We start from the raw sequence: 19,353 nt of genomic DNA, 5'->3' as shown, positions 1-19,353 counted from the left end.
GTGACGTGGTCGAGGAAGGTGTGTGGAGCTGGGCGTGGAGGCAGGAGGCGGGGGCCAGGCCGGGCAGAGGCTGCTGGGGTCGGGGGCAGCCGTGAGGGAAGGGGGCCTGGGGCTGAGGAGGGGATGGGACTGGGGTGGGGGCACCCTGCATCCCGGCTTCCCTGAAGGAAGGGCTGGCGACATCCCTCCTCAGCTGAGCCCCTGGGGGAATGTGTGCAGGGAGTAGAGGAGTCGGGCTTGGAGCTTTGGATGCCCCCACAGGAGGGGCAGGGCCAGGCTCAGCTCTTAGAGCCCCTGGCCTCAGTTTCCCTGCTTTAAATAAGCCCAGGGCCTTGTCCCGGGGTCTGGCAGTTCCCCGGCGTGGACAGAGGTGAGAGAGGGCAGGGCCCTCCTCACAGCCTCCGGGGGGTGGGCATGTGGTGGCCCAGCTCGGACCTCCGGGTTAGGGCTTTGTCTCCCAAGGGGCACATGCAGGCTGGGGGCTGCCCTGCATTCTAGGACAGCAGGAGATTCAAACCACAGGCATTTCTTCTCCCTGGAAAAGGTGATTGGAAGTGCCTGGAGCGTGGCCCCTCTGGGATGTCCAGGCTCCCGGCCTTCATCACTCACTCAGTGGAATTACCAGGCTTCTGACCTCTGGACAGAGCCAGAAACAGGAGCCCCTGTTTACAAAAGCCCTCCCAGCTGGGATCTTAGGATGCTTGCCGGGCTGCAGGCAGGACAGGAATCAGGGTCCCCCATCTGAGGACACCGAGGCTGGGTGGGAAAATGACTTGCCCAAGGTCACACAACCAGTCACAGCAGACCTGGGATTTGAACGGAGGCTGGTCTGACCTCCCTGATGTCAGTTGGTCTCAGAGCAGGGCGTGGCCGACCAAGTACAGTCCGACCTGGCCACGGTGTGCAGCCATACTGTGCAATTCTCATCTGGCTCCATGTCAACACGGCCCCTTTCTGAGAAGGACTAGTAACAGACCACAGATTATATGGGTGGGCTATGGATTCACGGCTGTCGTGGTGCCAGGGGTCCCAATTAGGCGGTTGGCAATTCTTTGAGCACCTACTACATGCCTGAAACCATTCTTTGCCCTTGGAATATAGCAGTGCGCAAGACCAGCCTGGCTTTCATGGGGATCTCTTGACTTGGAATAAAACCTCTAATTTGTTATAGTTTCAAGTCTTGGGCAAGGAACTCCCAAAGCCTGAGCCTGCTGGCTCATCTGTAAAGAACATGAATAGTAACACCTTCTCATGGGGTTGTAGATGTGTGAGAGGTAGCGGGCCTGATGCACTGAACCATGCTCCTCAATCTGCCCCCCCCACAACTTGCAAACCCAACTGAAGGAACCCGAGAGGCCCAGAGAAGTGCAGTAACTTGCCCAAGGTCACACAGGTATCCCTGACAGTGAGGACCAAACCCAAGCTCCTTCCTGCTCATTAAGCACTGACTGCTTTTCTGTAGGATTCCACATTGGTCTGGGGCAGAGATGTCTTAAGAAGGGCGGTGGGCAGTGCATAGACCCCCCCCCCACACACTCCAGGCCTGGAGACTATTTGGGGAAGCCAGCTAGGCAGGTGGAAGCATCTGTGGAGATGTGGCCACCTGGGCTGGCTCTGGGTTCAAAGGTGAGAGAACCAGTCTTGGGCACCATTGGCTCTTTGCAGAAATCAGTTTAATGGTTTAGGAATGTGTACACTCTGGCTCTGTTTCCATAAAGGCAACTTTTCCATGTTTTAAAAAATAGATTTGCTATAAAGATTTCGGTATCATAAATAGATAATGTGAAAAATCCCCAAATGCAAACGGCATCACTGGGCTCGCTGAGGCCTTCCCCACAGCCCAACAGTCCGGGCTGGCAGGGTGCACAGGGCCGGAGGCCCCACCCCGCAGTCCTCCTGGGAAAGAGTAATCGAATTCAATATGAATTAGGAGCTCCCTCCAGCTCCATGCCTGCTGGGGCCTGATGTCCTTGCAGCCCTCTTCTGGAGGACAGGGACCCACTTCTCTGGCTTGGGAATCCCGACCCGCGTCCCTTGCCTGCCCCACTCCTCCTCCGGAGTATAAAACACCAGCCTCCTTTTCTGCAGCCCACGTCACAGGGGCCCCACCCAGGCCTCAGACGGTACTCTCTTTGGGGCCTGGTGGCTGCCAGGACACTTCCTGGCCCTCTGTCCCCTGCCTCCTCTCCCACACCCTGGCTCTGGACCCCACCTGTTCCTGCTCTTGGGCAATTTATAAACAGAGGAAGAGATTAAGCTCTCTGGCCCCAGAAGCCCTGGGCTGCTGCAGGACAGAGATGGGTCATGTTGTCTCAACACTTCCCCATTTTCTCTTACCCAAGTGACAGAAGACCGAGGCCCAGGAGACTGGGACGGCCCCCCCACAGGCAGTCCAGCTGGCACACGGTCAGCACACCAGCATCGGGCCCTAAGCACCAGCATTTGTGTGGGGAAATGGTCTCTGTCTGAGCCTGTGGGAAATGGCTCCTGCTCAGGAAGAGGGAGATAAAGAACTCATTCATGCCAGAAGGTTCTATGACCAAGGGACTAGCTTGGGGTGGGGCCAATTCTCAGAGGTGTCTAGGTGGGTCTTCTGTGGGATCCTAAACGACATGAAGAGAGGCTGGGCAGGGGGAGGGAGTGGCCTGGGCAGAGGGTGGTCCTAAGGGAGGCCAAGGCAGAGCTGTGGAGGCCTTGGGCATCTGGGTGGAGCATGGCTTGTATCCCAAGGGCCCCAGGCACGCTGGAAGGGGAGGGGGCAGCATCAGCAGTGACCTTTTACAAGTGCCACTCTGACTGCAGCAGGAGGGTGGTTTGTGCTGCGCAGGCTAGAAGCCCAGGGGCCGAGGAGGTTCACAAGGTGTCCAGGGGAGGCTGGGGCCTGTCCAGAGCAGAGGCGTGGGGACTGGCGTGGAGGTGGGATCCCAGCACTGTGGTAGGGTGCAGAGAGAGTGAGGAGCCTAAGACAACCCCTGGATTTCTAGGCTAACCCCCTGGAGATTAGGGTGGCAGGAGACCACACGGCCCAGCGTTTTGGACACTGTGGGACTTTGACAGGCAGGAAAGGGAAGTGTTTTCGTGGTTGCTGGGTGAGCCGTGAGGCCACTGGTGGGAGGAAACCTTCCCGGTCCTGGCTGGGCCAGTGATCTTTCCCCTTTCTCAGCCAAGCCTCTGTAGGGTTTCCGGCCTTTAACCCCTGGGTCTGGAGGAGGAGGGGGATGGCTTAGAGTCTCCATCATCAGCCAGCTACCTGCTGCTGTGCCTGGATCCTCATGGCAGCCCAGGGCATCCCTGTGCAGGAGATGGAACGCAAGGATCTCCCACTTTCCCCAAGCCATCCCAGGTGGAGGCAGAGGGGGACAGCAGGGAACAACGGGGAGGGGCCATACCTGTGCTCACTGGCAACTGAGGCAGCAAGTCAATCTTGGGGTGGGAGGAGGGGTAGGCCTAGGCCTGTGCTCTAAAACCCTCTACATCCCCACCACCACCCACCCCCAAAGTAGCAGGTCTCTACAAGGTCAGGCTTCACAAAGTTTCTCTTCCAGCTTGGGCCCAGCTTGAATGCACAGCTCTGCCCAAACATCAGTCCCCTGGCAGAGGTCATGGGGCTGGAGGACCTTTGCCCTTGGCCTGAATGTGCCTCCTTCACAGGAACTTTCTACTTTGCAGGTAGAGCCCAGGAACTGCAGGGGAGAGGCCTGTCAGCAGCTGGGTCCCAGGCCCTGCTCACCCCACCCCACTGGCAAGGCCACTGAGGGAGGAAGCCCAGCGGCCTTCTCATTCCCTGCTCCCACCCCATCCCGGACACCAATGGACTGGTTCCCCTCAGCAAAGACACCCACTCGGTAGCTCCTGGTCCAACCAGGCCAACATCCTTCCTCTCCAGAACCAGGCTCAGCCATCCCATGGCTGCCTCCCTGCCTGAAAGGGAGTCACCAGCCCTGCCTGTCTGGGTCCCGGCCAGGGAAGCCTTCCATGCCTGACCCTGCTTCACCAGACTGCCGGGGGTCTGGCTGCTGGCTCTGTGGTCAGGCCTGCCTGGGAGAGGCAGTGATGCAGAACAAAGGGCATGAGTGGAAGACCAGGGAAGTCAGCTGGAGGCCCGTGGCCCACCTCTGGGGTTGGGGCTGGGCATGGGGCTCGAGCTCCATGCTGTGGCATTGCCCACGGCTCTGACAGCAGTGTATTTCCTGGGACCCCACGTGGAGGGCTGGGGCAGTATGGGAAAATCACCTGCCTCCCCTAGCTCCATCCCTGGGATCTCTGAGCTACCCCCAGAGGACAGTGTGCTTCCAAGAGCCCCAGTGATGCCAGCCCTCATCTGCCTTCTAACCTCAGCATCCAACACATGTTGAAACCGTTAAGGGCGGGTGGGGCCGCAAGGATGAAGTGGCCAGACCCAGGACTGCCAGGGCCTTGCCTTCTTGGCTTGGGAAACTATAAGCTAGACTGGAGGCAGTGGGGGAGCTGTCACTCTGGACGTGGCAGGAAGGGCTTCTGCACAGGTCAGACTACGTGCCCTGAGGTTCCCTCTCAGACCTGAGCCTCAGGGATACAAGCTTTTACTTTTCCCTTAAATGTCCACATTCCTATCTCATTCCCCCAAACCTGCAAGTTCTGAGAGTCCGTGCTGAAGAATCAGCTGGTTTTGCAACCTGAGTGGCAAAACTTTGTGCTCCAGGCCAGCAGACAGTCAGTGGGCCATGACCCCATACTTGTGCCGATGAAAACAAGAAGCTACATGGAAAACCAGAAAACTTGAGAGGTCTTGCTTGCTAAGGCAGCAAGCCAAGCCCCAAGCTATCTGCGAGCTTAGAGCTGGCAGTGAAGAAAGGAAGAAGGTTCCTCGCCGGGAAGGAGTTAGGGCTTCCCTGGGGCTGTGCTGTCGGGCTGCTCACTCTCTCTCTCCCTCCAAGGCTCCGACCAAAGGCCCCAAGTGACCCGGGAGAACCGGCACCAGCCACATCCCTGGGAGGCAGCAACCTGCTGCCGCCACAGCTACAGCAAGACTCAAGGTGTGAAGTGGTCGGAACCAGTACACATGCCGCAGGGGAGGCACATCCTGGCCCCTCTCCCACCGTGGTCCATGGGCCTGGGCCAGTCCTGGACTGTGAAGAACTCGGAGGGGACCGCCACTGGCCGGCAGGAGGGGCCCCACCCCCAACACTCAGAAGGCACCCTGCTTCTTCCTTCCTCAAGGGTAGCTTTCCCATCAAGTACCCAGGCCACGGAATGGATAATTCCAGGACTTTAACCAGCTGCACTAGAATCGCTGGCGCCATGGAGGGCCAGCCCTGGAGGGGTGGGCCTGGCAGGCTGGGGGCGGGGGGCAGGGGGCGGGGAGGTGGGGAGGCCCCTGCCTGCCTGCCCGGCACCCCGGTCAGCAGCCGCAGCCCCAGCTCTCCCCGACGTCCTTGCTGTCCAGCTGGATGTGGTCAGTGCCCTTCTCACTGAGCAGCGGGCCACCGTGTCTGACAACCAGCTCCGTGGCCACCCTTACGAAGGCTTCCTCCACGTTGCTCGAGTCCTTGGCCGACGTCTCAATGGCACACAGGATGTCGTAGTGCTCTGCCAGGCTCTGCGCCTCGGCCAGCGGGACCTCGCGGAGGTGGCCGAGGTCCGACTTGTTCCCTGTGGGGAAAGGCCCAGTGCGGCAGGGTGAGGCCCATGGGTGCCAGCAGGCCCTGACCCACTGGGTGGGCCGCACCCAGAGACCCAGAGATGCCAGGCCAACCATCGTGCCCTTCCAGCTGCCAACCAATACCACTTTGCTTGGTCATCTCTCTCTTTTTTAAAAATTTTATTTATTTATTCATGAGAGACACAGAGAGAGGCAGAGACATAATAGGTAGAGGGAGAAGCAGGCTCCATGCAGGGAGCCTGATGTGAGACTTGATCCCAGGACCCCAGGATCACACCCTGAGCTGAAGACAGACGCTCAACCACTGGGCCACCCATGTGTCCCTCCCCCTCTTTTTTCTAAGACTTTTTAATGTTAAAGCTCTTATTTCTAACATTTGAAGTCCCTCGTTCATTTTTTTTTTCTTTTACTTTTGCCAGAGGCTCGAGTATTTTATTGCCTCTTCCTGACAAGCAGGAGCCCTAAAGTTTGGTTAAAGAACACAGTACTTTAGAGCTGTGAGAAACTTCGGCTCCCTTTCACTTGCTGTGCGACCCACAGATAAGTGGGTCACACAGCATCCTTGAATCTCAGTTTCCTCATCTCTGCCACCACCTCAGCCCAGGAGGAATCAAATGGTAAAACGAGCCTGAAAACACAACTGGCACTTGGCAGGCACTCCCTATGTGGTGGTGTTAACAAAGAAACCTAGCATTGTGGGACACCTGGGTGGCTCAGTAGTTTAGCGGCCGCCTTCGGCTCAGGTCATGATCCCGGGGTCCGGGAATTGAGCCTGCTTCTCCCTCTGCCTCTCTCTCTGTCTCTCACGAATAAATAAATAAAATCTTTAAAAAAAGAAAAGAACCCCCCCAAAAAAATAATAAAATAAAAACAAGATGAAATCAGAGAGGGAGACAAACAATAAGAGACTCTTAATCATAGGAAACAAACTGAGGGTTGCTTGAGGTGAGGGGGGAGGGGGTAGGCAGATGGGGTAATGGACATTAAGGGGGGCACATAATGTAATGAGCACTGGGTATTATAAAAGACTGATGAATCAATGACCTCTATCTCTGAAACTAATAATAAATGTTAATTAATTGAATTTAAATAAAAACTTTTAAATTAAAATAAAAAAAAAATAAATAAAATAAAATAAAAAAAGAAAAGAAGGAAAGAAAAAGGAAAGGAAAAGGAAAGGGAAAAGGAAAAGGAAAAGGAAAAGGAAAAAAAAGGAAAAGGAAAAGGAAAAGGAAGAAACCTAGCATTGTTGGACAGCCCCTGTGGCGCAGCGGTTTAGCACCGCCTGCAGCCCAGGGCGTGATCCTGGAGACCCTGGATCGAGTCCCACGTCAGGCTCTCTGTGTGGAGCCTGCTTCTCCCTCTGCCTGTATCTCTGCCTCTCTCTCTCTCTCTCTCTCTCTCTCTGTGTGTGTTTCTATGAATAAATAAATAAAATCCTTAAAAAAAAAAAAAAAAGAAAGAAACCTAGCATTGTGAGTTTTGTCCTTCGCTACAATTTTTTTAGGCTTATTATTTATTCTCTCCTACTTTCCTCTGGAATTCTCTTATTTGCTCTAAGATCGTGGTTTTCGATTATTTTGCTTTCGGCTCGTCAGAGCAAAGCGTACCAGCCAACCCGAGGGCACATCTCTGGCTTCTACAAGGTGTCAGAGGTTTCATTATGTTCTAAAAAATATGGTCAACGGCTCCTTGACCCCATTTCTAGAAGAATTCTTTTAAGTCTCCACTCTTGCCTGTGAAGTCCAGCTCTGCCAAATGCTTGCATATCCCACTCCACACAGCCTGTGAGCATATAAATATGAAACTTGAAAGAATCAGCCTGACTGGGATCCCTGGGTGGCTCAGCGGTTAAGTGCCTGCCTTCGGCCAAGGGCGTGATCCTGGAGACCCGAGATTGAGTCCCACGTCAGGCTCCCTGTATGGAGTCTGCTTCTCCCTCCGCCTGTGTCTCTGCCTCTCCTCTCTCTCTCTCTCTCTCTCTCTCTCACATGCATAAATAAATAAATAAAATCTTAAAAAAAAAAAAAAAAAAAAGAATCAGCCTGACTGTTGGAGTATGAACCTCAGGACCACACAAATGGTCCAAAGCTTCTTGAGCCCAGGTCTGAGGAATTGATTTATGAGGAAAAGCAAAGAGCAGGTAAGAGCAACAGTGGTTCTCAAAGTGGGGTCCCTGGGTCACAAACAGGTGTCCTCGGCACCACCTGGGAACCTGGGAGAAATGCATATTCACAGGCCCCATCCAGATGTGGTGCCTGGCATCTGTGTTTTCACAAACTTCAGAGTGACATGGAAGCACACAGATGGTTGACAACCCTGCTCTGCAGTGTGACGGGACGTCACTGAATGACAACTGGCAGAGCTCAAAGTTTCATATTTATATGCTCACAGGCTGTGTGGACTGGGATAAAAGACTTCACTTTTCTGAGCCTCAGCTCCTACCCCTTACAAACAAGGAGTGAGTGGCCAGGTTATGGGAACTAAATGCAACGACCCAAGTGAAGGTTTAACCAGTGTTACCCTCTGTGGGGTTACATGGTAACCCCTTTCTTCCTCCCTCTAATTCCAGTTTTAAATAGAACTGTGTAAGTGATTGGCGGGATCAGAATTTGGAAGATCACAGTTCCAGTTCTTGTTTCATTCCTGCCTGGCCAAGTTCAGCCTCTCTCTGTACTCCACTTGCCCTTTGTTTAAAAAGGAGAAAGAGGGGCGCCTGAGTGGCTCTGTCAATTAAGCCTCTGCCTTCAGCTCAGGTCGTGATCCTGGAGTCCAAGGATAGAGGTCCACATCAGGCTCCCTGCTCCGTGGGGTCTGTTTCTCCCTCTACCTCTTATCCCGCCCGTGGTCTCTCTCACTCGGTCTCTCAAATAAATAAATAAAACCTTAAAAAAATAAAAAATAAATAAAAAGGAGGAAGAGACTAAGACAGAGAGGCAGATCCACGCCCTGAAGAACACTGCTAGACCTGCCCCGTTCCCCCCCAGCTCACCAATCAGCAGCTGCACGATGTTAGAGCCCGCGTACTTCCTCACATCCTCGATCCAGTGAGGCACAGACAGAAAGGAGCTCCTCTTGGTGATGTCGTAAGCGAGGATGGCCCCATTGGCACTGCGGTAGTAGCTCTGGGTGATGGTGCGGAATCGCTCCTGGCCAGCTGTGTCCCAGATCTGCAGCTAAAGAAATAGGGGGCCTCCTGTGAACCTGGCCGTGTGACCATGTGCAGGGGATAGGGAGTGTAATTCCAAGACCCGTCCCCAAAGTGCTGGTTCCACTGGGCAGGCCACCAGCTCACACTTTGGCAGGAATCATGCAAGAGAGGCTGGAAGGTAGAGAGAGGACTTCTGGGCCCGCAGCAAACAACTCAGTGGCCCAATTTTGAGGGGGCTGGGATGATGCCAAGGGAAGGTGGGGAGCACTAACCTCTGCTCTCTAGAGCCCCAGGAAAAGGTGGTAAGGGGACATTCCGCACCACAGCAGGGGGTCCATTTGGCCTCTGTATGCCCTCTCCCCTACACAGCAGGCTCACTGATAGGAACAATGAACCAGAAGGGCTCTAGCAGCTCACAGCTTCAGGTGTGCTGCGATGCTGGCTGTGTGTGCATGTCCTATACCTTCCCCTCTCTGGGCCTGTAACTGCACCACTATCCCCAGCCATGTGGAAGGTTCCTCCGGCATTCAGATTCCCTGCTTCCACCTCAGTGACACGTGGGAGCACGCTCACAGCCTGGTGGTGAGGGGGCCTGGGCTATGGTAGTGAGGTCCTGGGGGAGGCAACGTGTAGGGTCCTCCTGTAAGGCCTTTACCACCAGCTGGCCCAGCCTGGCCAAATGCAAGGAACTTGAGGTCTTCCTTTGCCCATGTCTTCACTTAACAAACACCCATCAGCGCCCACTACCAAGCCCTCCTGGGCAATGGCCATGGAGGAGAGGTGCCTGTGTGTAGCAGGCATGTGTCTCTCATGAATAAATAAATAAAATCTTAAAAAAAATAAAAATAAAAATAAAATAAAATAAAATAAAATAAAATAAAATAAAAGCCATAGCTTTTCAGACTGGAAAAGAGGCAAGACTATATGCTATCTACCTGAGATGCACCTTAAATATAAAGACACAAATAGATAGCCCATATTATAGGAATATGAAAGTAGGCTTCCAAACAAAGAATTACAAGAGATAAAGAGACATTTCATAATGATAAGAGAGACAATTATCAGAAAAACATCATGATACTAAATATGTATCCACATAATTACAGTTTTAAATTTCATGATGTGAAACTGACATAACTAAAGGGAGAGACAAATCCACAATTGTAGTTGGAGATTTTATTTTAACACCTCTCAGTAATTGATAGAGTTAGTAGAGAAAAAAAAAATCTGTGTGGATAAAGAATATCTAAACATTCTCAATCAAACTGAAATTTCCAGACCATCACACCCAATACTGCAGAACAGCACTTTTTTTTTTTTTCAAGTGGACCTAGAATATTCACCAAGATAAACCACTCATATTCTGGGCCTCAAAGAAGTCTCAATAAATTTCCAAAGATTGAATTCTTATAGATTATTTCTGTAACCACAGAAAAACTTAAATAGAAATCAAGAAAGCTCTGAGACAGTTTTCTTCAAGAAGACAGAACTGAGAGGCACTTGGGGTGGCTCAGTCGGTTAAGTGTCTGACTTCAGCTCAGGTCATGATCTCTGGGTTCTGGGATTGGGTCTGCATCAGGCTCCCTGTTCAGCAGGGAGTCTGCTTCTCCTCCCTCTGGCTCCTCTTCCTCCCCTCAAATAAATAAAATCTTAAAAAAAAAAAAAAAAAAAAGACAGAACTCAGAAGGCCATATATTGAGAGGGAAGGTATACAATATGTTGGACAGATGGAGAAGAAAACTTTATCAATTAGGATTTCCCCTAATTGGGGAGATGAATTAATGGTAAATACATAGACACCTGAGCAAAACAAAGATGATCACTACTTCCAGGAAAAACTAGTGAACATGGCAAATGAAAAATAATGGCAATATACCACATGGCTTAGCAGTGGGTAGCACTTACTAATCATAACGTATTAATTCAATCATTTCAATAAGAACTTACTAAAACCTGCTACCTGTTCTAGGTACTGAAGATACCAGGGCCAACAAAACAGATGCAAATTCCTATCCTCAAGCTTATAGTCTGGTGCAGGAAACAAATGCTAAGTAAGATTCTAAGTAATAAGAATTTATAATTATTATAAAATATATTGGGACGCCTGGGTGACTCAGCAGTTAAGTGTCTGCCTTCAGCCCAGGGTGTGATCCTGGAGTCCCAGGATTGAGTCCCACGTCGGGCTACCTGCTTGGAGCCTGCTTCTCCCTCTGCCTGTGTCTCTGCCTCTCTCTCTCTCTCTCTCTGTGTCTCTCATGAATAAATAAATAAATAAAAATCTTTAAAAAAATAAAATAAATTTACCTATACATAAATAATATAAAGATACTTATTATAAAGTAAGTAATAAAAATAACAAATATGCTATATAGTGAAAAGATGGGAAAAAATGAGCAGGAGAAGGAATTATGAACCTTGGTGAGGAATGAAGATTCAGATAGGATGGCCACAGAGGGCCTCACTGAGATAACCATTGGTAATGATCTGGAGAGGGGTGTCTGGCTGGCTCAGTCTGTGGAGCATGCAACTCTTGACTCAGGGTCGTAGGTTCAAGCCCCAGGTTGGGTATAGAAATTACTTAAAAATAAAATCTTTGGGATCCCTGGGTGGCGCAGCAGTTTGGCGCCTGCCTTTGGCCCAGGGCGCGATCCTGGAGACCCGGGATCGAATCCCACGTCAGGCTCCCGGTGCATGGAGCCTGCTTCTCCCTCTGCCTGTGTCTCTGCCTCTCTCTCTCTCTCTGTGTGACTATCATAAATAAATAAAAATTAAAAAAATAAAATAAAATAAAATAAAATCTTTAAATAAATAAATAAATAGGGGCGCCTGGCTGGCTTAGTCAGAAGAGTGTGAAACTCTCAACCTCAGGGTAGTGAAACTGAGCCCCTTATACTCATGCTAGGTATAGAAATTACTAAAAAATAAATAAACGTTAAAAGACGTTCTTTTTTAAAAAAATCAGTAAATAAAAAGTAAAGATGTGGAGAAAGTTAGCTAACTGTGCAGATGGGTATCTGTTCAGGAAGCTGGAGGAAGCCAGCTGTGCAGATGTCTGGGAAACAAGTATTCCAGGAAGAGAGAAGAGCAAGTACATAGGCCCTGAGGCAGAGACAAAGCAAGGAAGATCAGTGTGTTTGGAGCAGAGTACAAAAGGAGAGAGTAATAAGGGATGACAGAGAAGTATCAAGATCACACAGTGCCTTCTAGATAGGTAAGAACTCTGGCCTTCACTCTGAGTGAAGGTGGGAAGCCATGGGAGTTTTGAGCCAATCATATTTACTTTTTAACAGGATCACTCTGGTTGCGGTACTGAGAAGAGATCAAAAGAGATCAAGGACAGGTGCACCTGGGTGGCTCAGTTGGTTAAGTGTCAGCCTTTATTCAGGTCATGATCCCAGAATCCTGGGACTGAGCCCTGCAGTGGGCTCCCTGCACAGCCGGGGAGCCTGCTCTTCCATCTCCCACTCCTCCTGCTTGTGCTTTCTGTCAAACGAATAAATAAAATACTTAAAAATAAAAAACAACAAAAGAGATCAAGGACAAAAATAGGAAGACCAGTTAGGAGGCAATATCCATAATCCAGGTAAAAGACAGTGGTTAGATGAATGTAGTAATTGTGGAGGGTGAAGTGAGCAAATTCAGAATACATTCTGGGAACAGAGCTGAAAGGAATGTAATCCTGATCTCATCAGTATTGCCACACAACACTATTGGGAGGATGTAAAGTGTGTACGTGTATGATGGGGGCTGGGAGAGCACTGAGTTAGTTAACCATCACCTTCCAGAGTCAGAAGTCAATAAACTATGCCTATACCTGGGGGAAGGCTGTGTGTGTGTGTGTGTGGGGGGGGGGGGGGTGGCAATATTAGCAAAAGAAATAGAAAAATCCCATCAACTGAAAAAGAGCTAAAGTGATCACCTCCAGCAGCTAGAGGTGGGGGTATCAGGAGACCTTTAAGTAACAAGTCTTATTGAACCAAATGAGTCTTTAAAGCATACACATGTATAACTCTGATAAAAATAAAAACTAAATTAAAAACCAACAAAATAGCTCCAGATTAAGGTATTTAGGTCAACCAATTGGTGAAATTTGGACAGCAATGGAAGAGGTATTTCTGGAAAGTAGGTCCTTCCCATGACTGGTAATATTCTCTTCCTACTCTCCCACATTACAAGGGGAGAGGAAATGAGTAGTGTCAGCACTCCAGGGTCCAACAGGCCTGAAATGGTAAACCAGTTCCATCACTTTCCAGCATGGTATCTCTGAGCTACAACTTAATTCAGTTTCTCATCTGTTTAAAAAAAAAAAAACCAAAAAAAAAAAAAAAACCAACTGGGTGGTTCAGTTGGTTAAGCATCTGCCTTTGGCTCAGGTCATGATCCCAGGGTCTTGGTATCGAGCCCTGCATTGGGCTCTCTGCTCAGAGGGGAGTTTGCTTCTCCCTCTTCCTCTGCCTGCTGCTCTGCTTATCTGTACTCTGTCAAATAAGTAAATAAAATCTTAAAAATAATAATAAAAAATTTTTTTAAATTAAATTTCTTTAAAAAGGTACAGTAAGGAGGACGCCTGAGTGGCTCAGTGGTTGAGCATCTGCCTTCAGCTCAGGTCATGGTCCCGGGGTCCTGGGATCAAGTCCTACATCCGGCTCCCTGTAGAGAGCCTGCTTCTCCCTCTGCCTGTGTCTCTGCCTCTCTATGTGTCTCTCAGGAATAAATAAATAAATACAATATTAATAAATAAATAATAGAAATAAAAATAAAAAGGTACAGTAAGGGCCAAATGATAGATTCAGTGTGCACAGTGACTAACACAAAGAAGGTGCTGGATAAATGCATCCATTTAACAGTATTTACTGAGCTATGACAATTTTTTGGCTAGTGGTTTTAATACATGCAAAGGAGCTTTAATGCAAGGTAGACTATATAAAATGGCCCCTCCAAAAATATATTGGGCTGTGTCCACGGGTCATTCGTTTGTTTGTCTACTATGTACTGAGTTTCTGCCACGTGCCAGCCCTGATTCTAGGAGCTGGGGAGATTGCGGGGAATGAAATAAAAACAGAGCTTGCATCCCAGCAGAAGACAGACAGGAAGAATGCAAATAGGATCCTTGCAGAGAAGGATAATGAGCACTCTGAAGAAAGTAAAGATAACGGGAGAGACTCCCCGGGATAGGGGTTTCCTAGGGTGGTCCCAGAAGGTGAAACTTGAGCTGAGGCCTGATGAAGAGAAGCCAGGCACGGGGTCAGTGTTCAGGCAGAGGGAACAGTGCCACAGTGTCCAGAAAGACAAAGCTTGCCGTGTTGGAGATACAGAAAGGGCAGTGTGGCCAGATGGCAGGGAAGAAGGGACATGGTTGGAGATGTGGTCAGGGGCAGCTGAAGCCAGAACATTTAGGTTCTTATCGGTGAACATCGAGTGCAGATTTTATTTTTATGGCAAGGAAGCCACTGGAGACTGTCTGAAGCAGAGAAATACATACTAGACATCTCTTTTACCCCACCTCACAGATCTTAGCAGCAACCAGCCTACAGTGTAACAGCCCGAAGTGCCTCCCTGCACCAGGGGTGCCTCGCTGCCTACCTTGGAGCCTCTCTGGTTTAGCCCGGGAGGCCTGCTGGAAACCACCAAGCATTTGTGCATTCACGTCCAAGAAAGGAGAGGGCCTTACCACCCTATGGATCAACCCTTGGCCAATGGGGAGTGAGGGATGCCCTGCCCGATCAAGCCCTACTCGCCCATGGCAGTGATCAACTAGAGGATGCAGCCTTGTAGCATTCCTTCCTCCCCTGTTTTACTCTCTCCTGTCGCCAAAACAAATGAGGTGCATGCAAGCCCATGTCTTGGGCTCTGGTTTTCCAGAGGGAGCCCAGGCTAAAATGACAGGCACTCTATTTGTCAAATATCACTGGGGTCGTTCAGTGGAATGTGGTCCCACTGTGGGATCTCAGAGAAGGTTTAGTAGAGGAAACTCAATCTCTTGGCCCAAATGTCTCGTGTGTTCCAAAAGAGGTGGGAGAAGCCAGGCCAGGCGAGAGCCTATTCCCCAGCAGCCAGTTTCTCTGCTGGAGCCCCATGCCTGCCATTAGGCAGTGCCCCCAAGGGGGTCTGGGTGAAAAGTTTAATGAGTATGATCAGCCACTCTGGCTACTCAAGAGACAGGCAGGTGAGGAAGCAGGCAAGCACACCAGAGTTATCCTGAGCCATCCATTGGAGAGGACTGTCACAGACTCTATTTCTCAGAAGCCAGAGCAGAATCCATGGCATGGGGGTCTTGGGGTGGGTGTCTAGGCCACCTCATTGGGTCCCCAGCAAAGCCTGCAGGCAGAGACCACCAGCCCCATGCACAGAGCAGAAAGGCAAGATCTAACAGTGCTGTGATGGGCCAAGGCATGGGGCGTGATGCCAGGCCCAAGCCCATCTGTCTATCTGCCTACTTCACTGTAACCCGTCCTCAGCAGGGGCCTAGGTGAGCAGGAATCATGGGCACGGAATCCTTTGTCGCTCCCCCCACTGCACACCTGTTGTCACCGAGCCTCACACCACGGCTACGGCCCACAGCTTCAAGCCTGTCCCAGGCTTCACCCATACTGCAGTCCATCCTCCACTCAGCCACTGATGTGGAACCCCTAAAACAGTGTAAGAAGGATCTTGTGCTCCTCAGCTCTCCACCCCTGGGAGGCCTAAAGGACCTGCAATCTTCACAGAACTTCACCTTAGCTGTATTTGCTCCTGGCTGGTCCCTGAGAACTCCGAGGTCCCTGTCCTTGACATTCCCCCTTCTAGACGTGCTCTTCCCCCAGTGCTCTTCCCCCAGGCCGGCACATGACTGCCACCTCCCTTCACCCCAGCCTGCTTTCAAGTATCAACTGCGCTCACAGGTCTTTCATGATCCTCCTTTCTTAAAAGAGCAGCCCATCCTGTCCCCGCATCCCAATTTACTTTGCTCCAGATGCAACGCTCACACACATACACTTTTTAAATGTTTACTGCTCTGTCTTATGAGTTTCACAAGGGCAGAGCCTGGCTGGCTGGCAGCACCCAGCATAGCACCTGGCATGAAGCCATGCTAGGCAGATGAATACCCTTACTGCCCTTAGAGCCTGTCACCCTGCCCTGCTGGGTCTCTACCTAACAGCTTGGGCTCCAGGCCTTGGCTTTGGAAAGGGAACCACTGGGTCTTTGCATCCTAGTATGACTGTGAGTGTTGCACTATCCTGAGTCCAACATCAGCCTGATACCACATGTGCCAAGTTGAAACCACGACCCCATCCACCTGCTTCTCCACCCACCATAAGTCCTCTGCCTACAGCCTCATTGGATGGCATATTCTTGTCTTTATCTTCTTTTTCGAGGACAGATTGCATCATCTCGACCTTCTGGTGAACTCCTACCTAACCTTCAAGACTGTCGTGCAAAAGTTACCTGGTCAGTAGAGCTCTCCCTGACACACAGGCCGAAGCCCCAACCCAGAACAGAATTCACTCTTCTTTCCTTCCTGCTCCCTAGCGGCTGTGTCTTTGTCTCTGTGACAGCATATGCTGCAGAGTTCATCATTCAATTCAAGTGTCCCAAACTAAGGTGCCTTTGGGAGTCAGGCAAGGAACCTAAAATGCAGCAAGATGACAGCAAAGGTTATCTCACCTCAAGTAAATGCAATTAAAAACAAACCAGCTAAACACCATTCTGTGTGCATGAAAAAATAGGTTTCTTCAAGGGAACTGGCCTAGGACTGTCCATGTGGGCACTCTTGGTCTGTAAGTCTCTCTCTGGCTATGGAGAATGGGCTCTTGAGGGGAGAGACCCCCCTCTTACTCCTTTGTGCCACCAGTCGCCTGGCACAGACCCAAGAACTCAACAATAAAGGAACCCTTCCAAAGGCCAGGTCCTGGTAGTCAGGCCAGAGAGAGGGAACAAGAGGAGGACAAGAGGTATGGTGAGGCTAAAGCCACTTTGCAGGGATTTATGCCTGCTATCCCTAAGGAAGGAGTTCCTATGTGCCCTAGTGGGAAATCAAGTCAGCTCTGCAGGCTAAAAGCGTCATTAGTGGGGTGTCCAACTCTCGATTTCAGCTCAGGTCGCGATCTCAGCCCATGTCAGGCTCTGCGCTCAGCAGGGAGTAGGTTTGAGATTCCATTCCTAAAAAAAAGAAAAAAAAAAGATTCCATTCCTCTCCTTCTGCCCATCTAGCTCATGCTCTTGCGCTCTCTCAAATAAAAATAAATATTTTTGGGATCCCTGGGTGGCGCAGCGGTTTGGCGCCTGCCTTTGGCCCAGGGCGCGATCCTGGAGACCGGGATCGAATCCCACGTCAGGCTCCCGGTGCATGGAGCCTGCTTCTCCCTCTGCCTATGTCTCTGCCTCTCTCTCTCTCTCTCTGTATGACTACATAAAAAAAAAAAAAAAAAAAAAATTAAAAAAAAATATTTTTAAAAAAATAAAGTGCCATTAGTGGGTCAGTTCTCAAAACCTATGTCTGGCACTGTCCCCAACCCCCCCAACCCTGCAGTGGAAATAGAGGAGGATTTTATTTGGACAGTCTTTCTCCCACATGACGAAACAGACAGTGGAAAGTTCCTTGCCTCTTAATAGTAGAAAAGGACCATGGAAAAATTAGTTCCCAGGACAAAATTCTGAAAACTGGTCAGACTGACCCAAAGATGGGTTCCTGAGCTATTTTTTCATCATGTCTTGGGATGTGGTGAGTGGAACCAGGAGGTGGAGCCTGCAGGCCACTCCTCTGGCTGGCTGCTGTTGCTTCTCTGGCCTCGTCCTCCACGGAAGAGTACAGCCCAGGGCTTTGCCCGTCCGGGTATTTGCCAAACAGGCCACAGCCGACTCATGGGTGCACCATTAGGAGCAATAGGGAGAAGCTGCCAGATGTCCAGTATGTTAGCTGCAGACAGGCGGGTAGAGACCAAGCAAGGCGGAGCAGGGTGAGGACACGCTGTGCGAGTGACACGAGCAGGGGCAAGTAACACGGTGCTGAACACAATGGCTCCTCTGCAGCGGGCAGGAGGGGCTAGGGACGGGCTCCCGAGTTCAAAGTTCCTCCTGCCTCCTGAACTCAGCAGCTCATGGTCCCAGCCTCACAGATTCCTTTGTCCCTTGTTACCACGCAGCCCTCCCTGGGTATCCGCAGCTGGAAGTGAAAGAGCGATCGAGAATCTCGGGTTCCCATCTCGTGCATCAGCGGAAGAGTCCAGGAGGGTACCAGAAGCTTCCTAGAGTAGGCATTTCCTCCCCAGGAACACAGCAGTGACCAGTCCCACTCCACAGCGATGGCACAGGCAGGATCCTCACGTGCTTGGAGAACCTCCGGGCGCCACCAGTGTCAACGTTCTGGCAGCCCGTGTCTTCCTCACGAAGGTTAAGTAGTTTTGTTTTTTTTTTTTTTAATATTTTATTTATTTATTCAGGAGAGACAGAGAGAGAGAGAGGCAGAGACACAGGCAGAGGGAGACGCAGGCCCCATGCAGGGAGCCCGACGTGGGACTCGATCCCGGGTCTCCAGGACCACACCCTGGGCTGAAGGCAGGCGCCAAACCGCTGAGCCATCCAGGGATCCCCAAAGTTAAGTCTTCTTATCCTCTACATAGGGCCCACGGGGTCACAGGGCAGCCTCGGCAGAGGAGCTTTGTCTGACTCTAAACCCCAGGCCCTTTACTGTGAGCAGCTCCTCCAGAAACCTTAAATGCTTTGTTTTGTTTTGTTTTGTTTTGTTTTGTTTCTTCTGAGAAGCCTCAGTGATGATTCATACCTCTTGCAGGAATCGGTGAAACCCCTTCCTGAACAGTCTTGGTGGGGAAAAGACAAGACGTGGGAAAGAGACCAAAGCCTCTGAATGAGTCTTGCCTTGGTTGCTCCCAAAGGGCCCACGGCTCCCCAGGGATGCCCTCATAGGGGCAGCTGAGACCACCTAGCAACCAAAGCCCCCCTCATAGCCCTCATCCCTGCTGCCACCAAACCATGTTCATAGGCCTCTTTAGGCACTGCAGGAAACAGAGAGTGACCACACAAGAGCCGACTGCCAGGAGTCCTCCCACCCAATTCAGTGGTCAGGCAGGCCCACTAGGCCAGGAGGGCCCCTGGCAAACACGTGGACTGCCAGCACCCCGTGGCTACAAGAAGCCAAGAGCAAGCAATGGCAGCAGTCCTAAAGCCATGGCCACAGGCTCTGACTTCCTGGGCAATGGTCCCTCACTGTCTCCACAGTAATTCCCTTAAACTCATCTGCTTGGGGTGCCTGCGGGGCTCAGCAGTTGAGCATCTGCTTTTGGCTCAGGTCAGGATCCTGGGATCCTGGGATCGAGTTCCGATCAGGCTCCCCGGACCCTGCTTCTCCCTCTGCCTGTGTCTCTGCCTCTCTCTCTGTGATTCTCATGAATAAATAACATCTTAAAAAACAAAAAGCCATCCACTCTCTTTTTTCAAAATTCCTCTGTAGCAAGGACCCAGCTGATTAGATAGAGGGATCAAATGCCAGATGTCCCTAAATGAGCTCTGCCTTCCCTCAAACTGTCCCTCCCGTGCCTGCTACTAGGGTTAACAGAGTGCGCCA

General features: G+C 50.8%; 1 protein-coding gene across 2 annotated transcripts in view; it reads right to left on the bottom strand.

Annotated features, from left to right (window-relative positions):
* Positions 1 to 1,656: 1,656 nt before the first annotated feature.
* The window catches only part of RAB43 (RAB43, member RAS oncogene family), a 32,684-nt gene continuing 14,987 nt past the window's right edge, over positions 1,657 to 19,353 (bottom strand). The window contains exons 2-3 of one of the 2 annotated variants that reach the window (XM_025991568.2): positions 8,634 to 8,817; positions 1,657 to 5,631 (exon numbers count right to left, since the gene is read on the bottom strand). In XM_025991568.2, the coding sequence (XP_025847353.2) occupies positions 5,381 to 5,631; positions 8,634 to 8,817 (435 nt within the window). In that variant the 3' untranslated portion in view covers positions 1,657 to 5,380. The remainder of the gene's footprint in view (positions 5,632 to 8,633; positions 8,818 to 19,353) is intronic. The other variant, XM_072720176.1, reaches the window with a different exon arrangement.

The sequence above is a fragment of the Vulpes vulpes genome, chromosome 9 (genome assembly GCF_048418805.1).
Source record: "Vulpes vulpes isolate BD-2025 chromosome 9, VulVul3, whole genome shotgun sequence".
Lineage (NCBI taxonomy): Eukaryota > Metazoa > Chordata > Mammalia > Carnivora > Canidae > Vulpes > Vulpes vulpes.
Note: the sequence above shows the minus strand (reverse complement) of the source record. Positions and strands in the feature narration are given on the sequence as shown.